The 27,769-nt window shown below is 47.5% G+C and overlaps 3 protein-coding genes across 15 annotated transcripts in view; 1 reads left to right on the top strand and 2 right to left on the bottom strand.

The window, feature by feature from the left end:
- Nucleotides 1–3,342, top strand: part of PHF20 (PHD finger protein 20) — a 71,684-nt gene extending 68,342 nt beyond the window's left edge. For all 11 annotated transcript variants that reach the window (XM_066561826.1, XM_066561824.1, XM_066561832.1 and 8 more), the window contains one exon: nt 694–3,342. In XM_066561826.1, coding sequence (XP_066417923.1) covers nt 694–836 — 143 coding nt within the window. In that variant the 3' untranslated portion in view covers nt 837–3,342. The remainder of the gene's footprint in view (nt 1–693) is intronic.
- Nucleotides 3,343–8,503: 5,161 nt separating this feature from the next.
- Nucleotides 8,504–11,141, bottom strand: SLA2 (Src like adaptor 2). The gene is given in 6 exon segments (XM_066561843.1): nt 8,504–8,878; nt 8,881–8,914; nt 9,009–9,135; nt 9,305–9,534; nt 10,405–10,472; nt 11,118–11,141. Coding segments are annotated over 6 exon segments (600 nt in total). The 3' UTR covers nt 8,504–8,761.
- Nucleotides 10,174–27,769, bottom strand: part of NDRG3 (NDRG family member 3) — a 58,682-nt gene continuing 41,086 nt past the window's right edge. Inside the window, exons 4-17 of one of the 3 annotated variants that reach the window (XM_066561286.1) lie at nt 22,497–22,602; nt 21,690–21,810; nt 21,141–21,203; nt 20,756–20,816; nt 19,092–19,178; nt 18,503–18,559; nt 17,208–17,311; nt 16,752–16,817; nt 16,224–16,275; nt 14,867–14,914; nt 14,187–14,222; nt 14,045–14,096; nt 12,215–12,253; nt 10,174–11,714 (exon numbers count right to left, since the gene is read on the bottom strand). In XM_066561286.1, the coding sequence (XP_066417383.1) occupies nt 11,536–11,714; nt 12,215–12,253; nt 14,045–14,096; nt 14,187–14,222; nt 14,867–14,914; nt 16,224–16,275; nt 16,752–16,817; nt 17,208–17,311; nt 18,503–18,559; nt 19,092–19,178; nt 20,756–20,816; nt 21,141–21,203; nt 21,690–21,810; nt 22,497–22,602 (1,071 nt within the window). In that variant the 3' untranslated portion in view covers nt 10,174–11,535. Of the gene's footprint in view, nt 11,715–12,214; nt 12,254–14,044; nt 14,223–14,866; nt 14,915–16,223; nt 16,276–16,751; nt 16,818–17,207; nt 17,312–18,502; nt 18,560–19,091; nt 19,179–20,755; nt 20,817–21,140; nt 21,204–21,689; nt 21,811–22,496; nt 22,603–27,769 lie in introns of all 3 variants that reach the window. The other 2 variants (XM_066561287.1, XM_066561285.1) reach the window with 2 other exon arrangements.

A 27,769-nucleotide genomic window follows, 5' to 3' on the forward strand; every position in this document is an offset into this window, starting at 1 on the left:
TTGATCTGGTTGGTGGCAAGGCTGCTCTTGGTAGAGGTATTTATTCTGTCTTCGAGGTTTCATCTCCATCTGCAGTACTATCAACATCCCCAGAACTCATCATAGTCTAACCTGACCACCTTCCTTGTGAGCATGTTACATTGTCACTTGACTTGTCTTCTGCTGGGGGGGGTTCTTGTTTCCCACAGAGAAGCTTTTTAAAGGAGAAGTTTATTTTCTTTATGGAGCAATCTGCTGCTTTGCGCTTTTGATCTTCATCCCCATTTTGCGTTACCCAGTTCTGTCTTGGTCAGTTGTGTTCTGTATTAATGACAAATCTCTTTTGTTCTGATAGTCCCATTTTTGATGGTGTAAACTCCCTGTACCACAGTTTCTTTGCCTGAAATTGATACAGATCAGAAGAAGTTTAGCGTGAGGTTTCACAATGTCTGGTCCAGAGTTTTCCTTTCCTGCTTTTTCTTAGGAGCAGCAGCTTCTACCTCCATCCCCATGTGAATTATTTGGTAATGTATCAAAAGTTACTTGCAGAGATTGGTGTGAGGTGTTCAGTTCTGTGATTCTCAAATAACTGTTAAAAATATTGCCCACTGCCTTCTCGAGATTTACAAAATATTTAAGGAATTCTTGTTTTGTGACTTCAGATGAGCTGTTTGCTGAGAACTGCAGTAGTGATGGATTTTGTTTTCTTTGCAGTTCTGGAGAGTTGGCTGGATTACACAGGAGAGCTGCAACCCCCAGAACCACTGGCTCGACTGCCCCAGCTCAAACATTGCATAAAGCAGCTGATAACGGACTTGGGCAAAGTGCAGCAGATCGCACTGTGCTGCTCCACGTGAGCCTGGAGAGCTCTGGGCTGGGACTGCCTGCAAAGCTGCAGTATCTATCTGATGGGAGCACATCTGAATCTGTAAATTAAACTAGCATGATGCTTGCATGGGATGCAGATTGACTTCAGACACTTGTGAAGAAGTATTGTTCAAAGAAGAGCAAAAAGGTTATTTCAGGTCTATTAGACAATTATAATGCTGTGGAAGAGGTCATACTCTTGTCTCCTGTTGCCTGTTGGTTGATAAGTTAGACTAAAATTTTCACTCCCTACAAGTTGTTTATCAAAATGGTAGACTTCATCATTAAATTGACTAAAAATTGTGCCACTGAAAAACAGAGTTCTAAGAGCCAAAAAAGTTTGGTTGACAGGGGTTGTAAATAACTTTGTGTAGTTTAAGTGACTCATGTCATGTTTTATTTCTTCTGGTTTATGCATACTAGCACTCAGTATTTAATCATTAGGAGATGTTATAACAGTTTCAGACTTAGTAAGTATGAATGTCCAGCTCTCGACTATAAGTGTTATGTGGAGGTTTTCAAGTAACAGTGGCCTGACCCACACTTCTGTTACAGTAAATAATGTAGCAGGAGGTCACAGGTGGATTGCACTTGTTTTCCATATTTATCCTCTCACTGTCACATGACCTGGTACTGCCCATGAAGGTGGTGTTTGTGTGTATTCTTGAGCTCTTCAATCCGGCCATCCTGTGCCTCCTGCAGCAGTTGCTGGGGGATCCCCTCGTTGCAGTAGTATGGAATGCAGCCAGGAAAGGACTGGAGCCACGCTCTGAGTTCAGACTGCAGCATGGTCTGTCGTGGATGTGATATATTTTCTACCCATTTGTTAATAATTGCCATTCCGGTTATATTTGGAAATCTAGATTTTTTTTTTCCAATACTCTGGATGTGTTCATTGTAAAGACTTGCTATGAATGTGTGGTTTTGGGAATCAGTTTTTGTGTAAATAAAGCCTCGAGATCTATGCATGAGGTGCTGTCCTTGCAGACAGTGAGTGGGTTATTATCTTAAATACTCTGTGTTCACAAAGTCCCTTTTTATACCTTAAGTTTTAATTTTCAGTTTATATTTACTTTGTGATGTATGTGATAAGGCTGCTGATGTTCAGTCAAGTTATACAGAACCTTTGGAACGTTGTGAGCATTTGAGAGGTTCAGAGTCTTTCAGCTGCAGATCACCGCTCCTGAAATAATGGCTGTAACTTCAGTTTTCCTTCGCAGACATTGCTGAGTTCAGTTCCCTATGGAACACAGTGAGCTGGTTTTGCAGTGAGAGGGTGTCCTTAAAAAGCTGGATTTGTTACCCTTATTTTATTGTATGCAGTGGTACTACCAAAGGGTAACATTCAAACAGAGTTGTAATGGAAAGGCCCATACCTGTACAAATTACTAATTTGGAATATATATCTGTAATGTTTTTATTCTGCAAAGAATAATGAAAACTTGAAATATCCGGTATTATTGTAGGAGCTACAGTCTCTACATGGTGAATATTTTATTTCCTTCAGAAAACAAAGTAATTAGGCTGCTCTAGGTAGTAACTAAGACTTTTATGCCAAGATTCAGTTCAGGCAATGATTTGTCTCACAGTTTTATAGTACTGTGTTGGTATATAGTGAATACAACGTACATACAGCAGAAAAACAAACTTTCTTTTCTGTAACACAATTGGAATAAAGCTTACATTGTATTTTAAGGATCACTTGGCTCTCTGAAGTTGAGACCAGTGCTTATACCTTGGCTCGTTCCTGTCAGGTACCTGAGCTCATGTAGCTCAGAAGAGCATCAGAGGAGCCTCCCAGGCAGGCGGTGATTTTCAGGTGAAGTAGACCAGAAAAGGCGTTCCCTGCTTACAGCCTGTAAAGCAGGACACGCCGTGTGGGAACAGCTTGGTTGTGCTCCCAGTCTGAGGGCATTCAAGCACTCAGTCCCTGAGCTGGCTTCTTGCTCCAAAGGGGGATTTTCTTCTCAAGCAATGGCTTTTGTGTGCTCATTGTGTATTTTTACTTGTCAGTTTATTTTTGCTCAGGGCAGTATTGGAGGTTTGGAAGAAAAAGCATTTCCCATGGGTAGATCAAGTTGCAGACCCTGGAGACTTCAGTAGTGCTGGGGAAGCCCTTGCAGATAAAGACTGAAAATATTTATTTAAAATAGAGTAGTATTTCTCGTATTCAGGGAAGATTCTTCATTGTGCTCTGCCTGGATTTATTTCTGTCCCTTTTTTTGCAAGTTTCCTCATTGTTATTTTTAGTCTGGACCAGCTGTTCAGACTGACAGGTCACTTTTTGGTTTCTTTAAATCACTGGTAAGTGAATGCAACGTGGAGCCTTGGTGAATGAGCAAACATTGCACTGTGGGTACACACGTGTTTGTTGATGCACTATTAGAACCAAGGGGCTGTACATAGAATTTTGTTTTGGAGCAATATTTGCAAAACTTGAAGACTTCTGTATCTTGGTGTTTGAAATAAATAAAAAATAGGTTTTTGTTGTTTAAATTCTTAGTAAAGTCTTTGTTTCAATTAATGATAACTCAAATAATTTTGAAATTTTTTCCTTCGCATTGCTTTGAAATGCAAGTACTGTAGTTTGTCAGGTATATATATCTCTTTACTGTTGCTAAAGTCTGGAGATTACTGTTTTCCAGAACTATGTTATATAAATATCCTTAATAGTGTATTGGATATTGTTTAATGAGGAGCTCATACATTTTGTTCCCAAATCCTAATATATGTAGTATATTAGTACCAATATATATAATATATTAGTACCTAGTATGTGTGATCTGACCCTAATTTTTGTTCTGTTTGGAAGAGCAGCCTGTCAGGGGCAGCCACAGCAGCTCAGAGGAAACACAGCATTAGCGATGGTATGAAGCAAGGAGCTCTGGATGCAGTTGAACAATCCATATAGAGAAAATGCATAGGAAGAGGAGGAAGGAAACTGGGGAGGGCTGGAGAAGCCCAGGGTGCCTGAAGGCAGGGGCAGGCATTGATGTACCTTCAGCTTCCATCTCTTCCCTCTCAGTTTCCCCAGTGGGAGCAAAGCAGATGTATTCCCTTGTCATACCAAATTTTGCTTTCTAACTTCATTCTCAAAAAAAAAAAAAAAATTAAAGGATTCTTGTGAAACTGGATTTTAAGGCTGGAGGGTGCATCACTGCTGGAGCCTGGTGTGTGAAGCCTGGAGAGACCGAAGCCACTGACAGCAGATCTCACTGTGTCTCACTGCACTGTGTCATGATGCAGGTCTTTGATGATCATTTAAATGTCAAAATCGGGTTTGAAGTTGTGGTCTGGATTTGAAATAATTCAATGGGATGTGTGCTGTAGCTTGTCATGTTTTGATGTGCCCTCTGATTTATTTACCTGTGTGATTGGAAGGTTTCTGTAGATGCAAACTCAGAGAAGGAGGCAGCTCTCAGTCAACAGTGGGACTTCATGTGGGTAGAGTTGCCATATTCTCGCTGTTATTTGACCAAAACATCACCTGTTGACCATTGTCCAGCCCATGGGTCATGTTCATGCCCATTATGATGGCCAGTGCACCATCCGTGCTGTTGCTGCCTGCTGTTCTGTCCACCTGTGGGAGTGCTTGTGGGTGGTCCTTGCGCTGATTTCCCAGTGGGGTTCTGGTGCACTTCAGGCCATTGCAGTTGTTCAGCACTGTTTCACAGCTTTGTGCTAACCCTTCTGGTTGCACAGCAGTTCTTGTGAAGGTAAAAAACTGTATACAGTTTTTTAGCTGTCTCGTCTGGGTAATACCTGCTGTGAGTAACCCCAAACAACGTCCTGTTGAAACAGTTCAACAGTAAATGCCACTTTTTTTTTCCTTTTACAACATAGAAGCAGACAGAAAACACTGAGAACAAACCAGTAAAACTGGGATTCATCCTGTCCTGCTGCGGAGTTTTCCTGCTGGTGGTGCTTGTGTGCTGTTGGGGTGTTTGGAAGGAGAGGCTGAAGGGGCCACGGAGTGTTGCAGTGCTCCATACCCAATTCTGAGGGGCTGCATGGGCTTGGGAGTGGATGCTGTGAGTACCTTCAGGGCTTCCAGACTGGTGACTTGGTGAGTAAGTCATGGAGCTTGATACAGACATGACAAAGGACATCAGGGAAGGACCAGCTCCTCAACAGGTGGTTTCTGTGCCCTTGGGTTGAGGGTTGGGTGGATGCTGCTCTGAGGCCGGGCTCTAGGCACAGCCATGTCCTTTGCACAGAGGCTCTGAGCTGATGAAGACACTTTGCCTACTTTGCAGCTCCTCAAAATCCCTTTGATCCCAGCAAATGCTGCTGCAGGGAAAGATGGTAAGCTCCAACTATCAAGACTCATCAAAGGCCGACTGGGTGGTGAGATTTTCACCTTTTCATCCCTCCCTCCCTCCCTCCCTCCCTCCCTCCCTCCCTCCCTCCCTCCCTCCCTCCCTCCCTCCCTCCCTCCCTCCCTCCCTCCCTCCCTCCCTCCCTCCCTCCCTCCCTTTCTTTTTCTCTTTCTCTTTCCCTTTATACATATCCTTGGGTGATATTTTTGTAGTTTTATGTTGTTGGAAATGATGTAACTTTTACAATTTTCGAAGTAACTTTAGTCATGTGTTTGTTTGCCTTTGCCAAAGGGGGAAGGGAGGGGTTGGGGCGGTGTGGAATTGAAGTCTCTCTCCAAAAGACTCTACTCACTGAGGGTTTGAATTTCACTCAGTGAGGCCTGACAGGCTTCACATCAACAAAAAATCAACATCTACAGGTTGGGAGTAGCAAGAAGATACAGAGAAGATAAACAGACATTAACAAATATGCCCTCGTTAGGCTGGAGTCATCTGATCTGGAAAAAGATTGATTAGAGAACCAAAGAATGAGGACTAAATTAGCATCAAAGGTGAAGAGATCCAATAGGAGATCAAGTGCTGAGATTTGTATAATGTAGAACCCAATGAATGAGAATTTATTTGGGTTTTAAATGTATAAATATGTGAAAAGTCTAGCAAAGAACTAGGTGAGCTGGAATAAAGTAGTGCCTGATTCTCTAACACTTGAAAGACGGTACTCGAGAGTTTCTTCTATTCCTGCAGTTAGAATGACAACTTTGCAATGCTTTCATATTGTTATATTACTATAGATAATAATCAAAACAGCTACATCCTTGCTTTCCTTTGCAGCCAAATTGTTCAAAAATAAACCCTGTGTACATGTATTTATACACATTGAGCATTTCAGTATTGTTTCACTCTAATCCACCCCAAGGGATCTATTAACAAGAATCTGGGTTACTCCCATCTCCTGGGACAAGTTTTTAACACTTGTCACTCCAGAGGGAGTGGTGACACAGCTCTTGGGGAGGTCTGTGCCGCCCACAGTGTGACTGATCTGGCTTAAGTGGCCTCGAGTCACAATTGCAAGGTAGCCTGAACCCTGTGAGGATCCTGGGCACTTGGAACACCACTGGGGAAGACCTGCTGTGTCTTCACAGCTGCCCACGCTGGAGTGGCTGGGATAGCTGGTGGGCCCTCCCCTGCCCTAGCACTTGTGGTCTTGCTGGAGCTTGTTCTGTCACTTCAGAGCCTTCAGTGTCCCTGTCCTGCACTGCCTGGGAGGGTAGCCCCATGGTCAGCATTCTTGCTCTGCTCTCCTCTGGCTGGCGGAGCACTGCTGCTCTTGGGAGCTGTTGGACCCACTCTGTGCTTCAGCTGTCTGTTAAAATCTGCTTCGTGCCCGTGGTGTTCAGAGGCTGCAGCATTCAGCCCTAACAGGCAGGGAATGGGCCTTGCAGTGCCCTGGAAAGACATTTCCCAGCATGAGTGGCACGTGCCCAGGGCAAGATTTTCAGGATAGGAAAGTTGGAGGGCTCAGCGGCTGCTGGCAATGGAGAAGGATTTGAAAAGCCTTTACAACCACATCTGTCCCATTTTACCTGGCTCCAGGTTACAAATGGCAGAGCACCAGGCTCTTGACTGTAGTCTTTTGTGTAAATGCATCCAACAACCTGGGTGCAGATTGGTGATGGAGGGAGGAACCCAAGAGCCACATTGGTTCACACAACATGGGTCAATAGCAAATATAAACCATGTGAAACTCCTCTGAGTTACCTTGGATCCCCAAGCGTGACAACAGCAGGACCAAGTCTGGGACAAACCCCAGCCTGTTCTGTGCTGAGGCCACCTGGGCTGGAGGCTGGGGCTGAGCAGGTCTGTAAAGCTCTGGGTGGTGAAGAAAACAAAATTATGGTAGGTTTCAAGATTGAGCTCATCAGACAGGAAAATGAGGAAGGGGTGTCCAAGGAGGACACCTGCAGCTTTTGGGTTAAGGGGCAGGTCTTGCTGCACTGGCCTAAAGGTGCAGAGAGGGAAGGAAGAGAGGGACTGTGCCAAGCAGCAAAATTGCTTTTGCACCACCTCTAGCCACAGAGGAAGCTCCAGCTTTGCTAATAAGAGCCTGTTGAAAGCAGAGGCTCGTAAGTGTGGCTGCTCTGAGGCCTTTCTGCTGCGTTCAGGCCCCTCAGCCCTGCAGTGTAGCTGGGATCGGGGCTCTACCTGAGTATTTGCATTCTACTTCTTTGAATAATCTATTCCTGGCATGGACCCATTTCTTTCCCCGTTGTTCCTAGAACAGCAGTTGTTCATGTTAAATTACACATTTAAACCTATTGGGCTCATGAATTTGCCTGAAGAGAGTTGTCTGAGGACCAGCACCGCCCGTGGCTGCCTGCTCACTCCAGCTGGGGCCAAGGGCTATGGGAGGAGCGAATCACCTCAGGCTGTGGCAGTGAAATTGGCCCCATGGGCAAGTCACAATAAAGTTCACCTCAGCTGTGAACTTTAAAGGTGCCTTTTAATTTATAACAGATGGTTATTGCTGCATGTCCAGCAGGATCCTGTTTTATGGAATTTACAATCTATGTGTTAAAAGGTCTAAAAAATAGGGCACAGTCAGGGGCTGGTTTCCCCCTGGCTGCTGGTCCCACCAAGCAGAGTGGTGAGTTATGGGGGTGAAAGCACTCTGGTGGTCCACAGCTGCTGCCTACAGGCCTGCACAGACACCCATGCCCCTAAAACAGTTGTGCTTAAACTTGGAAGGTCCGATAGGCTTGGGCTGTTCCTCCACCTGGGACAGGATTTGGTTTATTGAACATTTCTATCCTCTGTCTGCTGCTGTGGGAATACAGATGCCAGGGGCCCCATTGCAGCCTGTAGGGCACGCAGGGCTCCTTCTCTGTGCAGCCTCTGCCTCCTTCCCCCTTGGGTGCTGGTTGAGGTTCATGCATCCTGTTGGTGCTCATGCATCCTGTCCCAAAGTGTCCTGTGAAGGAAAGACAGGCCCTCAGGCAGCTGCCTCCTTCAGCATCGCTGCCTGCCTGGCTCTGCATTGGTCTTGGCTGTCCCACATTCTGGTCAATGGGCCCCAGCACGAACAAGAGACTCTGGCTGAAAGTAGGAGAAGGCTGAGCTGGGGCATGGGTGTCCACCACAGAGCTGTGGCCAAGTGGGGACCCTGTCCTCAGCTCTCCTTCACTATGTGAGAAACGATCCTCACTTTAAAAATTTCAAAAGGTTTATTAAACCTTGTCAAAAATTACAACAAAGTACTGCATCAGGAAAGATTTCAGTGTTGGGAGTCTCCATAACTAGCTCATCTACAAAATGAATGCTCTGCCTTTTATATCCTTAGCTCCTCCCAAAGTTTTGTCAGTCAAGTCCATCTCTGCTGTTCATTAGTGAAGATTACTTTCTTACATCTTGACTGGAGGCCAGGTGTTGTCATGTTGCGCTGCTTGGTAACAAGCCCTCCCAAATGCCCTCACTACCGAGGCTATTACAAGGGGGAGGGGAAAGAGGGGAAAATATGTCCTATGGGAGGACATATTATAGTAACATCACTATACATTCACATAGTATCTGTCTCTTAACTGTGAGACCTAACTATTACATTACTCATCTATAACAACCACCTTTCCTGTGGGTTCTGGCTTGGGGGTGTCAGTCTCTGAGAGAATCAGGTAAGAGCTGATGGCTTCCCTCAGGCCGTGGCTGATGGGAGACTCCTCTCTGGTGGGGATGTGGTCTCCAAGAACAGGAGGGAGCTGCTTGAGAATAGAAAGGGCAGTCCGCAGGCAGCCCACAGCCCCTTGAGGGTCAGGTGGGGGGAGGCCCGGCCCCTGTCCCAGCTACCCTCACCTCTCAATCTTGTTCCAGTGGAGTGATGGCTTCCTGAGGACATTGAGTGCTGTGAGGGCTGGGGCCGCTCTTGGCCCTTCCATGGGGCAGGGCTCGCAGACAGGGCAGCAGAGCCCCTAGCTGAACTCTGGGCAGGGAGCCAACAGCATCAACAGGGTACAGCCCTGCCCCCCAGGCTGGGCACACCTGGGCAGGGGAGGGACCAGCTGCCACTTTTTCCCCCTCCCTCCTTTCAGGGCATGGGGGCATCTCCCCACACACTGCTCAGGGTGCTGGGGGGGGTGGTGGGGCATTACCAGAGTAGTGGTCCACCAAGTTGTGCAGGCTGGGGAAGGTGAGCCAGGATGAGATGTAGAGCCACCCATTATCCAGCTGGTGGATGTGATAGCAAGTCACTATGGCCCAGGCAGAGCACTTGCCACACGGCACCGACAGGGAATAGCAGCCTGGCAGGCACAGGGCAAAGGGCACTTGGCTGGGCTGTCCCAGGACCCTGTCCTGCTCAGCCCCCGCTGCCTGATGCACTCTTTAACTCTCACATACTACAGGGATTCAACCATCCTACAGAAGTGGCAGCCATCACCTTTCTCCCCATGGGCCTTGTGGCTGCAAGCACCTCTGTGCCAGCCCCATGCCATGAGCACCTTCAGAACACTGTAGGCGATAGGGAATGGCTGGGACATCAGGTGGTGTTGGTGCCACCAGCCACCTGCACAGTGGCACCTGGCAGAATCTCCTCACAGGGTGTGATGGGGCTCTGTTTCTTTTTGTGGGCTGAGTCTTGTCACTCCAACGAGTAACCCAAAGCTGCAGGAACCTGATCGTGGTTTGCTCTTTTGAGGCCCCACGGCAGGGGCTCAGCACAGACTGGGGAGCAGGAACAGCTGGAAGCGGCCCTGTAGCCTGTGCTGCTGCAAACCTGTTGTTGTTTCCATTCTGGATGTTTCTAGTTGCATTTTGGCAGAGGCCAGCTCTCCAATGCCCTTGGACAGCCTTCTGCCAGGGGCCACAGGGCTGCCAACCACATTATTCTGCAGAGGTGCAGAGGTGCCCAGTCCTCCCCCTGCCCTGGGGATGAGTTTGCTGTACACAGCAGGAGACACTCAAGCTGCCAAACCCCCAGGGGTGCAGCTCGTGCCAAGAGAAACACCAAGAGTACATAGTGTAACAATGAAACTCAGTTATAGCTTTATTCAATAACCGGTACAAAGTCCCCCTCAGGCAGAGCCTCACAGTCCCATTCCCTACCTGAAATGGAGCAGAACATGAGCATGACCCTAGGAGGAGTTGGCTCCCATTGGGTCAGGGCTGCTCAGCAGTGAGGAAAGGTTTTGCTTATCAATTGAGACTTGCAGCAGCCTGACCACTCATCCCTTTTTTCCCATTAACACCAGACCTTGGCAGCAGGCATCCTTTGTAGCAGGCATCCTTGGTGACCCAGCCAGGTGTAAAAAGGTAGCACAGCTGTGAATTCCACAAAGACAATAACTGCTATCTGCACAGTGGTGTTCACTGCTCACCCTTCTGACACGACTCACAGGAATGTGTGACTTCTGGCTGCCATACTCACTTGGTGTTTCCTGCCCCCATATAACTGCACCCTGTGCAGATCCTGCCGGGGCAGTGGGACACAGAGATGGCAGTGCAGGAGATTCTGGGATCTCCACCTGGCAAGAGGCACTGCTTCCCATTTCACAACCTGCTCAATATTAAATATTCACCCGTGCCAGGGGAGAACAGCAACCATGTGTCACTGCATCCTGCCCTTCTGCTGGGTCTGCAGAGGGTTGCAGAAATGGTCTAGAGCCAGGGCTGCTGGAGTTTAATCCCTTGTACTGGGTTAATAGTGCACCTTGTTAGTGTAGTTTACTAGTTAATTGCTTTGTTTTTTCAAGAGGCTCAGGTAAGAAATCACTCTGCTCCTTCTTAACACACATACACAGGTAAGACCAAAACAGTACTCCTGACCATTTGTTAGTCTCAGGCAGCATGGCATGTGAAACAGCCGTGGGGACAGACAGATCTTCCAATGGGTTCTGTGTCCCAGGTACAGCTCCACACGGCATTGCCTGCTCCAGTGCCTGGAGTGCCACATCCTCATGGTCTTACCTTCTCACGTCCCACCAACGACATACCAACTGCATCACAAGGGCCCTTTAGCAGAAGCACAACTAGAAAGCAATTCTAAACCTCACAAAGCCACAGAAATTATATTTAAATGAAGAGGGGAGACAACGGCTGTCATCTGGATTGATACACAGCACAGACAGGAGATGGCATCAGCATGTACAGTAATGGGATTTACTAAGACTGTGGAATGTCAATGAGTTTTAAAGAGACTCTGATGCCAAGGGGATACAGAAAAGATCAAAGTAATGTCACATACAGACTACCAAGGAGGTGGCTGCTTGGATGGGCATGCACAGGTTAGAGAGAACAGTTAATGCCATGTCGGATGAAATGCTAAATTCTGAGTGGGTTCAGTGGGGTGAGTGGAGCTGTCTGAATCCAGAAGAGGGGCTCCTGCCTAACAGGATACTTCCATGGTTTGAGGTGCAGCCTGGAGGTCGATTCCTTCTGGGGTTCCAGCACTCCCTTCCCCATGGGTGCTGGCATGAGACCGGCTGCGGCTGCTCTCACCAGAGCCCACGCTGGAGGAGGAGTGGCTACGGGAACGCATCAACCGGGTCATGCTGGCTGCTGGCACTGCAAGAGAGAACAAACGTGGGACTCAGACAAGGAGGCAGCTCCTGGAGCCAAGACACAGTCACTCAGGTATGTGTCACTGGGTAAGCACAGAAAGAGCTGTACCCTTCAGAAGTAAACTCACTCTTCACTGCCAAAATTAAGTCTCTGCATGTCTAAAGCAAGATGTTTAAGGCCCAATTTCAAAAGGTCCAAGGTGAGAAAATGCCAGCAGTGTAACTGATCCTCTGCAAGTGCAGCCACGGCCAGTGTCTGTGCAAACCAAGGCAGCTGTGGCATGGATGACCTTTTGAAAGTTAGTCTCATCACTCTAGAAAACCACAGAGCTGAAGTCATGCAACAATCAACAAAATACAAATGAAAGGTGGAAACCCATAGCACGCATGGTACAATGATCAGCCCACCCACAGCAGGACATGCTGAGACAGAGCAAAGCACCCGGAGAACAATTCCACTCAGCACACAGACCAGGGCCGAGGTGGATGCACGGTTGGAGGTACCTGACTCAGTGCTTAGGTGGCTGAGCTGCACATAAGGGACTGGAAACAACATGAGACAAGGAAAGGGATGAATACAGGAAAGAACCCATTAGTTGCGGTGTGTGACTAGTGGCTGCACTACTCCTGGGACCCCCAGCTACCTTTCCTTCCATTCCCAGCTTGTACACTGCACTGAAAGCTCCCAGGATTTGTAAGAACAGCTGCTAATAAGCATCTCAGGGAGATGCCAAGCTCACCTAAAAACCCTAAAGCTGAAAATCACACTGTACCTGGTGACAGCAACTCCCCACTGGCACACCCCACACCTGCTCAACAGAAATATGGTTTCCCCGGGGTATACTGTGTAACTCCAGATATAGGACAGAAATTCATGTCTTTGGGATGAGAGATTCCTGCTGCAAGTCTCCTTCAAGGCTGTTACCTTCCACCTGCAGAGTCAGCAGAAGTACATCCAGCTGCTTCAGCTCATGTACAGAAGGCACAGGAACAGCTGTTGGAGAACTGGTTTCTCTATTTCTAGCAGTGCCGAGCTGTGTTTTGCTTCTACCTTGTTCTCCCCAAGAGAACTGACCACACTCCAGTGTCCCACAGTCTTGCCCATGAAAGCTGGGAAAAATATTCTGGGACCAGCTACTAATTCTGCAAGGAGAAAATTGGCCTGTCCTTCTCCAGTGCTGCATGTCCTATTGACAAGAGAGCTGATCCCCACCAAAGTGCTGCTGAAGTGCTGCTCCCCCTTGCTCTGAAAACAGCAGTTGCTATCTTTACTAACTCCAGGAATACAACAGACATGAACATTGAAACACTCTCAGTGAGGCTGAGGGGACCCTCCTCACACAGCATCTTCCTCTGCAGGATCAGGTTCCTTTGGCCAACATTAGAGAACATGACTGTCCTACATGTGTGTGTTACCTGCAGAGCCTTCAGGAAAAGGACAGGTTCTGCAAAGCCTGACTATGATCTCTGGCAAAGCTGTGAGGAGACCCCTGCAAGTGTCCCAGCTCTTAGGGTGGCCATGCTCAGTGGTCAGCCAGTCACATAAACCAACTCCTTCCCTAACTCCAGCTTTTGAAGGCTTGTCATCCACAAAAGGGAACTCCTGACCCCAGTAGGCGAGAAAGAGCTGCTGTAGCGCACTGAGAAGCCCTTCTCCTGATGTTCCTGAGTAGTAAAGCCTTTCTTGGAGATAAAGAAGAAGCCCTTCTCCTCTGATTCCTCAGGAACACCAAGGGCAGGGAGCTGAGCAGCTGTTAGTCTGACACACTCAGGTGACAATATCTTCTGCCTCCAAGCATGGTGAGGAAGCTACAGGGCAGGACATGCACTGGTGCAAAGCACAGCTCTCTCTGGGCTCCCTGGGTGCCTCAGAAGTCACCCAGAAACCTGTTCTGCCATTAGAGGGATTTATTGTGGAGTATTGCTTAACCCTGGTGAGTCTGAGAGAAACAGGAACATCTGAGGAGAAATGGGGGAGCTCTCATACCCGGACTAGTCATGGGGCTGCACTGCTACCTCCTTCCCCTTTGGAGAAGGTATGCACAGATTTGCTGTTCTTGGGAACACATTTTTCTGGATTGGCACAAAGACAGACTTAAAAGGTTTTACCAACACCAGCAACCAGAAAGGGAGTCACCAACACGTCAGGGAACAATACTGGCTTGCTAAGGCATGTCAGCACACTAGCTGATTTTCCAGCATGGATGGATCTCCTGGCAACCACACTAGCTCAGGGGTAGAACACAGATGCCAGTGGGTTCAGATGGACCAGAAAGCTTGAGTTCCCTTCATGACAACCCTGCCCCAAACCACAAAATTGTCTTTGCCACTTACTGTAGCCCATTCCCTGCACAAAGTACTTGAAGGCTTCAGTCAGCTTGCCAGGCTGTGGAAACAGAGAGAGTGGCTTTAGTGCAAGCAGAACAAAGGGCTCTTCTGCCCTCAAATGCCATGGGAGAGCCAAGGTGTGTCTCACCTGAACCACCTGAGGCAAGCCCCCGCAGTCGGCCATCTGCAGCAGGAAACAAAAGGCAGGTTGAGCTGTCCTGCCCAGGAGGACAACCCCAAACCAAGCCAGCACCACCCACCCACCAGGCTGAGAGCACCACACTGCAGTTTCCACCACCTCACCTCTACAACCAGAGCAAGGCCAAGGTGATACACCTTCAGGGATCTGCTGCTGAGGGAACCCTGCACCTTGTAGGCCATGTCACCAAGTGATCTCAGGCCACACTCCAGAGGCCCAGCACCTTCCCAGCCACCTCTGGCCTGGCCACTCTGCCCAACCCTGTCCCTTTGCACTCCCATACAGCCACTGTCGGGCACATTGTGGGGCCTCAGGTGAGGGTGGAAAGGACCAGTACAAAGCTGGGAAAAAGGATGTTGTTGCTGCAGAGAGCAGGGTGGAGGCAGGGCATCTCTGCTAACTCTCACGGGTCTTCCTGGCCAGTTGAAGGTGGCCATAAAGCAGGGATTGGGGGACTCCCTGACAAACTCTTCCCTCTCAAGCCCTGGCTCCATGGAGGAGAGAGCACAGCTCTGAATGACTGTCCAAAAACTTCTCAAAGCCAAATGTATGGAAAGCAAAAACCTAAGTGGATCTGAGCAAAAATAGTGTCTTTATGCTGGCCAGAATGATTCTGGAGTGGCACTTGCCTTCAGAAGCGTAGTTTTGGTTGGGTCAAGACGGGAATTGCATTCAACCTAGAAAAAAGGAGAGAGGGACATGGTGTCACACAGAAAATGTGAAAACTCAGATGTAAAATGTGGAGTAGCTGCACCAGAAGCAGTGGCTGTCTTCAGCAATGGTCGCTTCTCTGGAGCCAGGAAGGAGCAAGTAAGAAAGCAGAGATCATGTAAGAAGTGAACAATGAATAAAAGATCCAGGGAAGAAAGACAGGAGTTCCATCTAAGGGACCTTGTGATGACAGGTCCTGACTTCAACTGAAATCATCCCCTCGTTTGGGGATGCACTATAAAACCCTGGAGCACCTTCTGTGCTCTGACAGCAAGACTGGGAGGGAAGGAGACTTCTGTGCAATGCAGCATAAGGGAGGTCACTTAGTCCCCTGGCCAGACAAGGAGGTCACGACCACGTCTTCTCTGTTAAGACTGCTGCAAAAAGAGAATAGGCAGAGACTATAGGAAAAGCAACCACATTAGGGGAGGTTATTCTGGGCAGGGAACCTGGGCAGCCAGACAGGCACACTAATATGCAGAAGACCCTATCCTGTACTGTACTGTGGCCAGTAAGCAATGGGAATCTTCAAGGATAGTATCCTAGAAAAGTCAAAACTTGCAGACTTAATTTCAGACTTCCAGATCAAATAGACCAAGGCAACAGGCCATGGCCAGAAAATGTTCTCCATGCATGGCTCCTGGGTTCAATTTACTGCTTCAGGAGACTCCTATACTCTTCCACAGTTTTAGACTGCTGCTTTTGTTCACAACTTTCTGGTCTCCCCACAATCCCTGGCTGACAGGGAGGAGCAACATCCATCACAACCACACTACCCTGTGCCATGCCCCAGCTGTGCTGGGAGGGAAGTGGGTTATGGGTGTCTGCAGAGGACAGAGCTCCTAGGTGCTGCCTTCCTGGTGATGCACTACTCCAAGAGAGCTCTACCATAAGAACTGGAGTCACACTCAGTTATTTTTAATCCCCAGGTAGCCCCAGAGTAACAGCAAAACAACAGCAATTCAAGACTGGAACCAAACTGCAGGCAGCAGCCTGGCAGAGCTCAGGGAAGGATGCATGATCCCAAGCAGGGTCCTTTGCATCACCTGTTGAGCAGGGTGCTCATTCAGATTCTGCCATCCTCACCTTGGAGTTGCCCTGAGAGCCATTCAGGGCCCCTGAGCCTTGGCTCTCCCATGAATAGCTGGAGGACTGAAAAAGAGCTTGGGACAAAGAGCCACTGTCTGTAATTCTGAGCAAGGTGAAAGCACTGCAGGGTTGCTAAGTGACTTGTGGGGCTAATGTCACAAGAGGAAAGAGTTCATGGATACATACCACTGCTTCCACAGCAGGTGAGTTGTCACCAACAACAAGCAAGGCAGGGCACCTGGTCAAAAGCCAAAACAGAGATGTTACTCCAAGTGCATCAAAGGGGTTTCTGAGAAGGTTGAGCTTTGTGAATCAACACCCTCATGAAAGGCTCAGCAAAAAAAAAAAAAAAAAAAAAAGGCTCAGCAAAATCCTTGCCTGCCATCACCTTGGCATTCTGTTGTACCAAAAAATTGTCCAGGGCTTGCAGATGCACCCAGACTGTCCTCTCCATGCACACCAACTGGCACTGTTGTTGCACACATGTGCCTCTGACCCTGCCTTCTGGAGAAATTCAATGTGTTCTTAATGAGAGGACTTCCAGACACCTCTGCCCCATTGCAGCTGACAGTCCTGTATGACAGCCTGGAACTGTCTTGGACAGTCTTCCCAGTGCTTGAGCTTGGTGCAGTTCTTGCTGAGAAGCAACACCATCTTTTCTGCTGAAGAGACTGCAGAGTCAGCAATTGAGATAGGCTGATTCAGACAACTTACTTGAGTGTTTTTGCAGTCATTTCATTGACACCAACAACTGGTCTCTCAATTTCTAGATCTTTACGACTGAAAGACAAAACAGAACAATTCTTCATTAATCTGCTGAGGAAACTGATTATCATGAGGGCACACAAAATCCAACCATGAGTGCTGGCTCCAGCACCCAGGCAACTCTGTGCATCTTGCCCTGATCAGGAGTCCCAGCAGTCATCCCCAGACAACAGGATTCATCCTCTCATGGCATTGCTGTGTGCCCAGAGATGAGCTACTGAGGTATGACAGTGCCTGTGGGCAGACACAAGGGCTAGGTTTGGCTCAAGGTAACAGCTGAAAACTAGGCTTAGGACAAAGGTTCCCCTGATACAATACCCAGTAGGATAATATATATGGCAGCAAATTTACTGAGCTATGGGGAAGCTATGGGAGCTGTTTGTCAGGCAAAAAGGTATCCGATACCTGTTGTATGAGGTGAGGAACAGCTGAAGGTTATCTTGGTTAATGTCCTGCGCAATATGAAGCCTGTATGTTTGGATCAAATCTAGATTTGCCTGCAGTTCCTCCTGTACAAAAGTAGAAGAACTGAAGAACAGGAAACACTTTCCACAAGTAAAGAAGCAACAGTCATAAAAATGCCAAAGCATTAAAGCGCGTCCACACACGTCATTCTCTGTGAACAGTGACACAGAGGGCAGCAACTCCACACTGCATAAGGATCCCAGAGACATGAGGTGTTCATGTGATGTGCTGGTACATGCCATGCTTTGGTAATGTGACTACACTTTACAACTGACAGTGCACAAGCTGCTGCCAGAGTACAAGTATCCTGAGATGGGATTAGTTAACTCCCAAACCTCAGTAATGCTTACACAGATACAAATCACTCTGTGTTTGGCAGGTCTTCCATTTACGCTTTATGTTTAAGAAGCAAAGTACGTAATAATACTAATAAACGTAATAAAGTAAAAAAATACTTAAGCTGTAAGACAGTGACCAGGGGAAAGTTCAATTCCAGCAGCCAGTTCTAGGAAGAAACTACATTCTGAGAGAACCAGAGAGAACAGGGAATGTGAGGAAGCACTATATACAATGAAGGGGCTTGACAGTGGGAAGAGAGCAGGATGTGCACAGGAGGAAGTGGTGCTGGAGAAGGAAGCATTCCTTTCAGTGCCGATGTGTTGTTGCAAGAAGACTCCAGGTCAGGGACTGATCTGCTGTGTGGCATATACAGTGTGCACAAGGCACTATCCCTGTCATTGCCCAGTTAGCTTGCTGGTTGAGAGACAGCTAATCCCAAACAGAAGGCATTGCTGTATTCAAAGTTTTCAGGAGGGGCTGGTTTGCCTCTGCTGAAACTGAAGGGTAAGATGAAGAGCAGAATGCAGCAGTTCAACATCTGGACAGATACAAGATCCCACTGCCAGCTCCCAGCTGACCTGTGCTCTACCCACAGTCCAAAGGCTTCCATGCTGGCTACAGAGAACTGGCTGCCACTTGTTTCTGTGGACAGTGTCCCAGGCACCACAAAGGAGTTCTATCACCAGTGCATGGCCTGGAGACAGTGAGGGCAAGAGTGAGGATGTGTATGCCCCCCAGCATGCCAACCCAAATGTGAGCTTGACTCACAGAGAAAATGGTACTACCTGTGGCAACCCTTGTCTAATGGACCAGAACTATTTGGGAGCAGACACATACAGAAGTTATAGCTCCATGCACAGTTGCACAGGCAACATTAGCATCTGCTGGGTACTTACATGGCCAAAATGATGTGCCAAGACAATATCCACTATGTTGGTTGTCCAGCCTGAAAACTGAAGAGTGACCATGAATGAGGAGGAGAGTAACAGGAAAATGCAGTTTTATCACACATTGCAAAACAGCTACTCAGAGTAAAGGAAACAATGAAGAAACTATTCATATTATATAAGAAGCAAATGTCTGAAGCTTGGGATGGACATGCAAAGCTTCAAAGAAACTGTATACACAACCCAGCTCTCCAAAAAACCTGAAACCTTAAATAACTTTAAGGCACCAGAATAAGAGAATAATTAAGAGATTCATTCAATATCAATCAAATGAAGCCTGCAAGCAGAAGAATCAGAGGAAAGCTGAGTGATCCAAGCAGTTAATCTGCATTTCTCATTCACATGATCACACCCAACCATACTCCTCTGGCAGAGACCATATTATATCCAGACTTAGAATGCAGCAGGGACAAGAAATGAAATTGTACAGTTTTCCCCAGAAATGGAACATATCCTGTATTGTGTCCTTTTGTTTTTACTCTACACACTGTTCATTAGGTGCTGTGGAGAGCACATGTGTGGGAAAGCAGAATCTCACCTTAGATGCTGCCCAGTCAATCCACCCCTTTGCACATGGATCAACATTAATAAGAACAAGTCCCTCCACCAGGTCAGGGTGGCTGAGCTGTGGGGAGAGAGCAGAGGCACACTCAGAAGGATGATTCAGTCCACGCAGAGGTCAACAGCTGGTGCAGCAGCTGGAAAGCTTCTTGCAAAAGGTGCAAGACATACTAGGGAGCTCCTCTGTGCTGGGTAGCCAGTGGCTCCCAGCAAGACCAGACCTGACTCATTTGTGGCACTGAGGTGCTCCACAGCACCTATAGACTCAGCAGTGCCTTCTGGTGACCTGTGTGCCTGGCACAGCTGCAGGTCCTGCTCAGGCCCTGTGTGTTACAAGTATCAGCAACCTTCTTTGCTCCAATCCAGCACCTCTGTGAAGAACCTCGACAAACTACTGTGCCTGGAGAGCACCTCATTCTCCTCAAGGAAGAGACAGTTTTCCCAGTGGAAATGGGGCAAACAGCAGGGGAGTTAGTGCTGAGCCCCCCCAAGCCCCTGCAGTAGAGAAAGCTTGAGCTACAGGGGCACCCTCTCCCCAGGCAGCACCCCTGCTGCCCCCCCCGCCCTGCGGACACTCCTTCCCCTGCTCCATCCAGCAACCCAAAACCCTCCAGTGTGCCTCGGGCTGTACCTGGGCTGCACAGGTAAGAAGCACTTATGAGAACTGCTTGCAAATACAAACTCAGAAATCAGAGGCAACCAGCCTCTGTTGAGTTCTGGGGTCACTCCAAGGCAGCTCTCCTGTTCTGCTGCACTGATGTGAAGGAGAAGGAAACATCTCTGTCCTCAGCAGGAAACTGCCCACAGCCCAGGGAGTGTGTCAAGGGCACACTTGTGGCACTTCGTTGAGGACTAAGGCTGATTTGCACAAATTCCTCTTTAGCAAGGCTGAAAACTATCCAAGATACAGAAGGAACAGTGAAACACCAATGCCTCACACTGCCCCAGCTCAATCCTGACTGTAGGGAATGGGAAACAGAGAACTTTGTGTAAGGAGGGGCAGCTGCCCAGCACAATGGCTTGAAGAAATTATAGTGGCCTAAACAACTGGCAACTCTCTCACACAACAACCTGAAGTAAATTTTACTGAAAATGTCAGATTTCCAGGGATTTTTTAGCAGTAACTCTGAAAGACTCAGGTGAATTCCTGATAAATTCCTGTATCGTACTAAACAATACCCACTGATTTCACATGAACACTACACTAGAGAGAAATGTATAAGTGGGTACTGAAATAGAAGCAGCTCTCTTGTGTAAGGGTGGAGCAAAATCTGCTTCCTTTTAGTGACAAAGCACATTCCACATCAACACTAGTTTGGAGTACATCACCACATCCATTCTTTGGTGCCACAAACAGTGGACACAGCACACAGTAGTGCAGCCAGTCTCTGTGAAGATTCAAGACTGACTCTTACTAGCACTCAGGATGGGCTCTGCTGACTCAAAGACATCACATTACAATGTTTCCATGCCTGGCACAGCTTCAGAGTAACCGTGACTGCTCCAACACAACCATCTGGATGGAGGTAGCTCTCCCATGGCTCCCTGCAGCCCTACTGTAATTACTGAATGTTACTTTGCCCATGCCCCACAACGATGACCACAGCTCACATGAGTGACAAGCAGTGAAGAGATACTTACTGCACACCTGCTGAGGACATAAGCACCAGCGCCTAGGCCAATCCCAATGAAGCTTTTCAGGCTGAAATACAGGCATTTCACAGTCAGCACAACTAAGTTAGCTCAGCTGAAGCATCCCTAGAGGCAAAGCCTTTCCCCTCTGTATCCAGCTATGCACTTATGGTTTGTTTTCAAAACAATGCAGCAATGATGCAGCAGCCATAAATTGCTTCATGTAGCAGATGTTGTCCCCAGCATAAAACTAGAGAGGGTCCCACTGGTTAGTAGATACTTGTGCCTCTTGGGACACCTCAGTGAGCATATCAGTCATGGCAAGCAGAGACGGAAGTAGGTGCTGGAATAGAGGTATCTAGCTGCCTCACCCCATTTCCCTTCAGAGACTTACTTTAGATGTGTCAGAACAGCAGGTAACATTTCAGCCAGTTCATCCATACTGGGATACTGGTACCTGAAAAGCAAGGGAGCACCTCCAAATACAGCCTGACAGAGGTTACCTTCCAGTTCCACTCAAGGTAGGAGGGACAAAGAACATCTGGCAGACATGCACAGGTTATTAATGTGCAACAATACTGTATGTTTCAGCTGACTGTGTGGATCCCATCCCTCAGAGCAAGACTAACACAGAGCTGTGGTCCTTTGGGCAGTCATACTTCTGTGGCAAGAAGGACAGATGAAATGCCAGCTCGACTGCAGTGTGCTGGGTTCATGTTCAAGTCAGGAAGGTGGTACCAGACTTAGCCCTAGTGAGGTCTTTACCCATGTCTTAGTAATTGGAGAGTTCTCTGAATGACCCTTGGGAAGCTTCCTCATCTTGCCATTTCCTCTGATGTTGGCATCTGCTTACCACTACACTCAGCCTGGCAGTCCCAGCTGGCTTAAACTGCGTGCTACCTCAGTCCAGACTGAACAACATGGGTGACTGCAGAGCTCTTACCCAGATGGGAATGGGGGGGCTCCTTCCTGTTGGCCTGGTGCATCCACATGGCACACAGCAAAATGATGGGTGATCTCTTGCATGTCTTCAAAGTTAAAGAATGCATTAAAACAGGATTTGTCTGAAACAACAACAAGAAGAAATTAGACCCTTCTTTAAGTTTTATTGCAAGCCACCCTTCAAACACCACGGCACACACCTGCAGGAGCTCAAGCCCCCACTGAGACCATAGGGCAGTGGGTGCTGCATGGTGTACGTGCTGTGCCTCTGCACAAAACTGCGATGCAGCAGTGAGTCTCAGCAATGGAATTACCATGACTGGAGGGCAGGCAGACAAACAACAGTCAGCCTACAATGCCCTGGAAAGCAGGGCCTCACAGCACCTGGGTACTTAAAGCACTCACAGAGAAGTACCTGTGTGAAGGTAATAGTACATTTTGTGTGGGGAGATGTCAAAAGACCAACTGCCCCCACCACCAGAACATTACACTACTGCTGCAGCCATGTAGAAGAGACTTGTTCACCTGCCCAGCACCCATGGAATGGATGCCCTATCACACAGTGCAGCAAGTCAGCTAGAGCACTACTGTGTGTTGGGTGGACCTATTTCCATCTTTCCACCTTGGCCCTACCTTTCAAGGGCAGTTAGAATGGACAGAGCCATGTGCTCTCTCTCCTGCAGACCTTTATCTTTTCACCTTGGAATGACCTCATCTCAGCTCCATACCAGGCCTGCTACTCCCCATGCTCAAAAGCAAATACCACGAATAATCACTTTTTCAGGGTCCTGGCAATGCAAGGGCTTACGGTTGAGGCCAATGTCATGGTATGTGAGGATGACAGGTCTGTTCCCCTTGGGTGTGCCCCGCATGGTGACATGAACCACTCCGAAAGCTGTCTCAATGTCATGTTCCTGCAGAGAGAGAAGAAGGAGCCCCAGTGTTACATGTGCTGCCTTCACAGGGAACCCTAACTGAGGGCCAGCAGCAAGGACCTCATTCCCATGTTAACACTGCTCTCCTACCCACAGTACAGCTCTTGAAATCACAGAATGGTTAGGGTTGGAAGGGACCTTAAACACCATCTCATTCCACCTCCTGTCCACATGCAGGGATACTGTCCACTGTATCAGGTGGACAGTAGATCCAAGATCCACCCAACCTGGCCAATTCACAATCCTGTCAAACCTCTGTGTCCAATCTCTGTGTTCAACCACTGGCCAAAGCAGCTTGCTTTTGTACAGACATGCAAATGGTCAGAGGCTGCATCTTCTCATGATCAAGATCTCCGGGATATCTATGGACTTTGGAAAAGCTGTGGAGATGTCAGGAAAGCTGGATACACAATATCACTTGTAGATCCCTTCTCTTATCTACAGAAATCAATGGAGAGGCATGCTCTTACAGTAACTATAAAAAGCACCAATTATTTTCTTGATATTAAGAAAATGCCTGCTTAGGAAAAAGCCACATGGTTCAGCTTGAAGATGGGACATTACAACCTCAGAAATATGTTTTACTAGTTTACATAAAGTATATGAATTTTTTTTTTTAACAGTAATTTTGAACAACCTGAAAGTCATTAAATCAAATACAGGACTGGTGAGAGTACCTGCCTTGCAGCACATCAGAAATCCACCTCACCCACTTTCTGGGCACTCTTGAGAGCTGGTTGTGGGGCAGACTGATTTAGTTCTTGCAGTGCAAGACCTTCCTTCACCAGCTGTGTGTCTTTTCAAGGACTCCAAAGCCTGTCTCTTCCCCTTGCTCCAGGATTGTGGCAACAGGAGGACACTGGCCCAGCCAAATCACACGAGGTAGCCTGAAACCTTCTCGAAGCTTGTGTTTGAAGGATAACAAGACACCCCTGTCTGTCCTTGTCCTCAGAATGGGGCTTGGTTTTGCCTGCATGCAGCTGTTGCATTGCGCATGTACAGAAGCTGGAGTACTTATCTACAAAGCAGCAGAGACCCATCTGCAGACGACATTACCTTATCTGAGGCTCACCTGGCTCCCTTTTCCTTCGGAGATTAGGGGTAGGAAAGGACTCGTCTGTGTGTGCAAAGTGAGCATGTGTCCACGTGGCAGGAATTCCTGTCCTCACAGCAAGGCTGCACAAAGTAGCCCAGGATGCAGTCCCTGCTTCCTCAGCCTCCAGCAAACCTCCAGGCTCTGCCCCTTGCCCATGTCTCAGCTCTCAGGAGTGCTCTGCTGAGCTGGACAAAGCTCTGTCCTGTACTTCTGAAGGATGTGCTGTGCAGCCACAGCACTGGACTCCAGTTTAGTGCTCTCCAAGCCTACAAGTGTTAATGAGTCCTTTAAATAAAGTGGCCACTTTTGGAGAAGGCAACTGGCAGTGCAGGTGGCTGGAAGGGCGAAATACAGCGAACTCAATGGAGAGTGCAGCAAGTGCCCAGGTGGCCGGAACCTGCAACCCTAACCTGCACTTCCTTACACCCCTGAGGGCTGGACTAAGGACTTCCACTAAGAGCAGGTCTCTCTGCCAGCTTTGGCACTTGCTAGGCTCTTCCATAAGCAGCTATCCAGTTACCTTTTTTTTTTTTTTTAATTAATCTTGCTTTGTTAGACTACTGCCAGGTCAGTGAGTTAAGAAGCTCATAGAGTGGTCTGGCAAATACTGGTTCTGGTTCAGAGCCCAAAGGAAGTGCATCGGGTGGCAGAAGGAATGGCCTTGCCCTGATCACAAGATCAATTAAACTGATTCACAGCTCATGAAGGGAGGAGACCTGCAGGAGATGACGGAGGTTCTATAGGCAGCAGCAAAAGCTCAACTATCAAACAGAAGCACAAACACTATACTGAGAAAATAATGAGAAAAGCAAAGAAAGCAACAAAAGAGCTGATGATATTGAAATATGTCTGCAATACAGTCTTTTCTGTAATTACATTTGAACTTACTGAGTTTTACCCCCAGTTTCCCTGAGAGTGATTCAATGTCAGTTTTTACAGCAAACTTTATTTTCTTTGAAACTTTCCCTGGAGTTTTAGGGCTTTTATCTCAATCTCTGATTGCAAAGGACAAAATCATTTTCAGATGACACACAATTAGCGTACGCATGACTCCCCATCACCCGTTTGTCTCCACAACAGCTCTCCTATGTATCAAAGCCACAGGACAGCATGAGATGGGAGCTTAAACTGAAGCTTAGGTATTATGGTTTAGATAACAACACAGTCTCTACACTTATACAACTGCTACCTTGAACTGCCCCCCAAAAGTTATTATTTAGTTACATTATTACTGGCCTATTACTCGCTCAAATGTGGAGCAGAATAACTCACTTACAGTGGGTACCAGAGCACTCAGTGAGAGAACAGGAACTTTGCAGGCTGCACCCTCTGCCCGTGACAAACATACTTTCCTCATGTCCTTCTTGTAGACACCCTTCACAGCTGCCTAACTGCTGCCCAGTTCCAAAACACAGTTCTGGCATGTTTACTCCTGGTATTTGCCATCTGCTTGTGTAGAAGTGTTGTGCTGGAAAGTAACAGACACTTCCAGACTCTGGCACACTTGGTTTCTTTCTGCTCTCTGCTCACACTATATCAGTGTAGTTTGAAAAGAGATTCAAGGTTTGTTACTTTGCAGGTGCTCAATTCCAGCTAACATCTGAATGCTTATCTGGTCTAGTGCAGGGAAGCAGTGATACGAGAAGGCAAGTGGAAAACACGTGGCCAGGAGACAGCCAGACTTTTGCAAACCTGCAGTCTTTAAAATAAGGGAGATGAATGCAAGAGAAGCTCATGATCCACAGGTTGTGTTTTGAAGAGCTGAATAGAATTCAATTTTCACTTAGGGATTGAAAACTTTATCAGAAGTTTTTCTTGTGAAAAAAGACATTTTTATCTTTTGCCTTTATTTGTACGGTAGATAAAAATAAACAGCAGCTGCAGCCCACCTGCTGCAAACAGGAGGTGGGTAGCAGAGGCAGTGTGGCTCCCAGAGCCGGCCCTCAGCAGCCGCAGGCACTGCCAGTGCCACACTTGCTGCTGAGGCTGGGCAGGCAGCTGCCATTGATCCACCCAGAGCACCTGGGATTCATAGCTTCAAACACCAGCAGTGCCTGGAGGTCGGGAATGAGAAGAGCAATGATGAAGGAAGAACAGAAGGCATGGAGACCAGCTGCAGCTGTAGCCTGCTGGAATGACTTCAGGAGCCTGTGCTAGGGGAAAAGGATAAAGTGATACAAGTTCTCAAACACTTGCATCTTGTAACAGTTTCCCATCTGGTTACTTTTCCAGCTTCCAGCAATCTGTAGGTCCAGTAAGACTTCCTTAACTGGAGGCGTGGTCTTCAACTTTCTGAGGATAGGGCTGCAACTGCCCAACACTCGTGCTTTTGGTACCGCTCTCCCCCTGTGACCAGAGCAGCTGAACCTTATTAATGTGTGGGGTAAAGAATCACATAATTCCCCATCTCGTATCTGCTGATTTTGCATGACATCTCCTTGCCTTTGGTTTGGAAGCTGGGGAGCAACTGACCGCATTTCCATACTCCCCAGAAGCAATACCCTAACAGCTCGTGACCCTCACATGCTCCTTTCTGGGCTGATATGCTTGCGACTATCCAGCCCGCCCCAGTACCGCAGCTGACCCTGACCATACTGCTGGTCCTCCAAAACTGCCCCAGGGAGCTCTGTCCTTGCTGAGCCAAGGGGCTCAGCAAGGTTGCCAAATGCATGCAGGCACATGTTGTGGATGCACAAAGCAGCACAATGGAGTTGCTTTGTTCTCTGTTCCTGATGAAAAAGGATTGATTTGCTTTGCTGAAAGCCACAAGCCCTGTGCTGACATTGTCACTCATCCCCTGCAATGTTAAGGTCTTACGCCTCCGGGTTATCATCTGCTCTGAGCCCATGCTTTCATTTTCCACTCTAGGAAGGTTCGACTCAATGTGCAGTACATTTTGTTTACCCAAAGGCAGATAAGTTTTGTCACTGCACCTTCCATCACTTTTTCCATACCTCTAGGGAGTATATTTAAGCAGCACAGGTCCCAGTACAGACCTCCAGAGTGCTCCTCAAGTGATCTCGACTGTGAAGACAAATGCTGGGTTTTTTAGTAAGTATTTCATCCATCAGTGGACTTCTCTTCTGACTGCATGGTCTCCTAAGTCCCTTAAGAGATATGTCTTAAGACTCTTTTTGGTCCTGTCTCTTGGAAATCCAAGTAGGCTGCATTGACTGAATTATCTTTATATCACTACTGATTGATATGAAGAATTCCAACAGCTCTGCAGAGCAGGACTTCTTCCATTTAAAAACTTACATTACCCTTTCCCAATATTTATCAGTGTCATTGATCCACTGTACTCTGCTAATTGTATCAGTCTGTCTGGTATAGTTGGTCAGTGTATTTCCAGAATTCCTCTGAATTCTGATCTGTCTTATAAAATGTCTGGCAGATGAATCATTGGGCACCATGGCAGATTCAACAGAGGAGCATAACCTCTCACTTAACACCTTAACTATTTAATCTTTAAACTTATTTAAAACTCCTGGGTTGATACTTCCAGTTCTGGCAACCTGCTACAAATGCATAAATATTATTTTTGTAGAGCCTCTGCAGCAGGCACTGTGGGTTAAGGCAGGATCTGTGCTGACTCTCCACAAAGCATTCCAGCACAGTGCTCTCTGCGAGTTGTTCTGTGCCAAGCCTGCATGCAGAAAAAAATTATGTTTAGTTTTTCTGCTATGACTAGCTGTAAGCCTCTCTTCCAGGTTCCATTTTGACAGATCTGAAACAGGAAAGTTGTGTTTTTCCCCTTTGCAAATCATCTCTCAAACCCCTCTCTGTTCATATATTTAACGAGTTAGAGTTTACAACCTCTTCCATTTTCTCTAGCTTTTTAAAAAATGCTTTGTTTACAATAACCTCCCTGCCCTTCTGTTAGACATGCTGGCTTTCTGGCACCATTCCTTGTCTCTGCTGCAATGGAGAGTGGGCATTTGCTCTCTGCTCAGTTTATGTTCAACAATCTTCTCTATTTCTGTGCAGGCTTTGTTCTGAACTTTGAGTGCAAAACTAGTGAAGTTTTCTGTGGTTTGCTGGTTAGTTTTT

The sequence above is a fragment of the Molothrus aeneus genome, chromosome 17 (assembly GCF_037042795.1).
Source record: "Molothrus aeneus isolate 106 chromosome 17, BPBGC_Maene_1.0, whole genome shotgun sequence".
NCBI lineage: Eukaryota > Metazoa > Chordata > Aves > Passeriformes > Icteridae > Molothrus > Molothrus aeneus.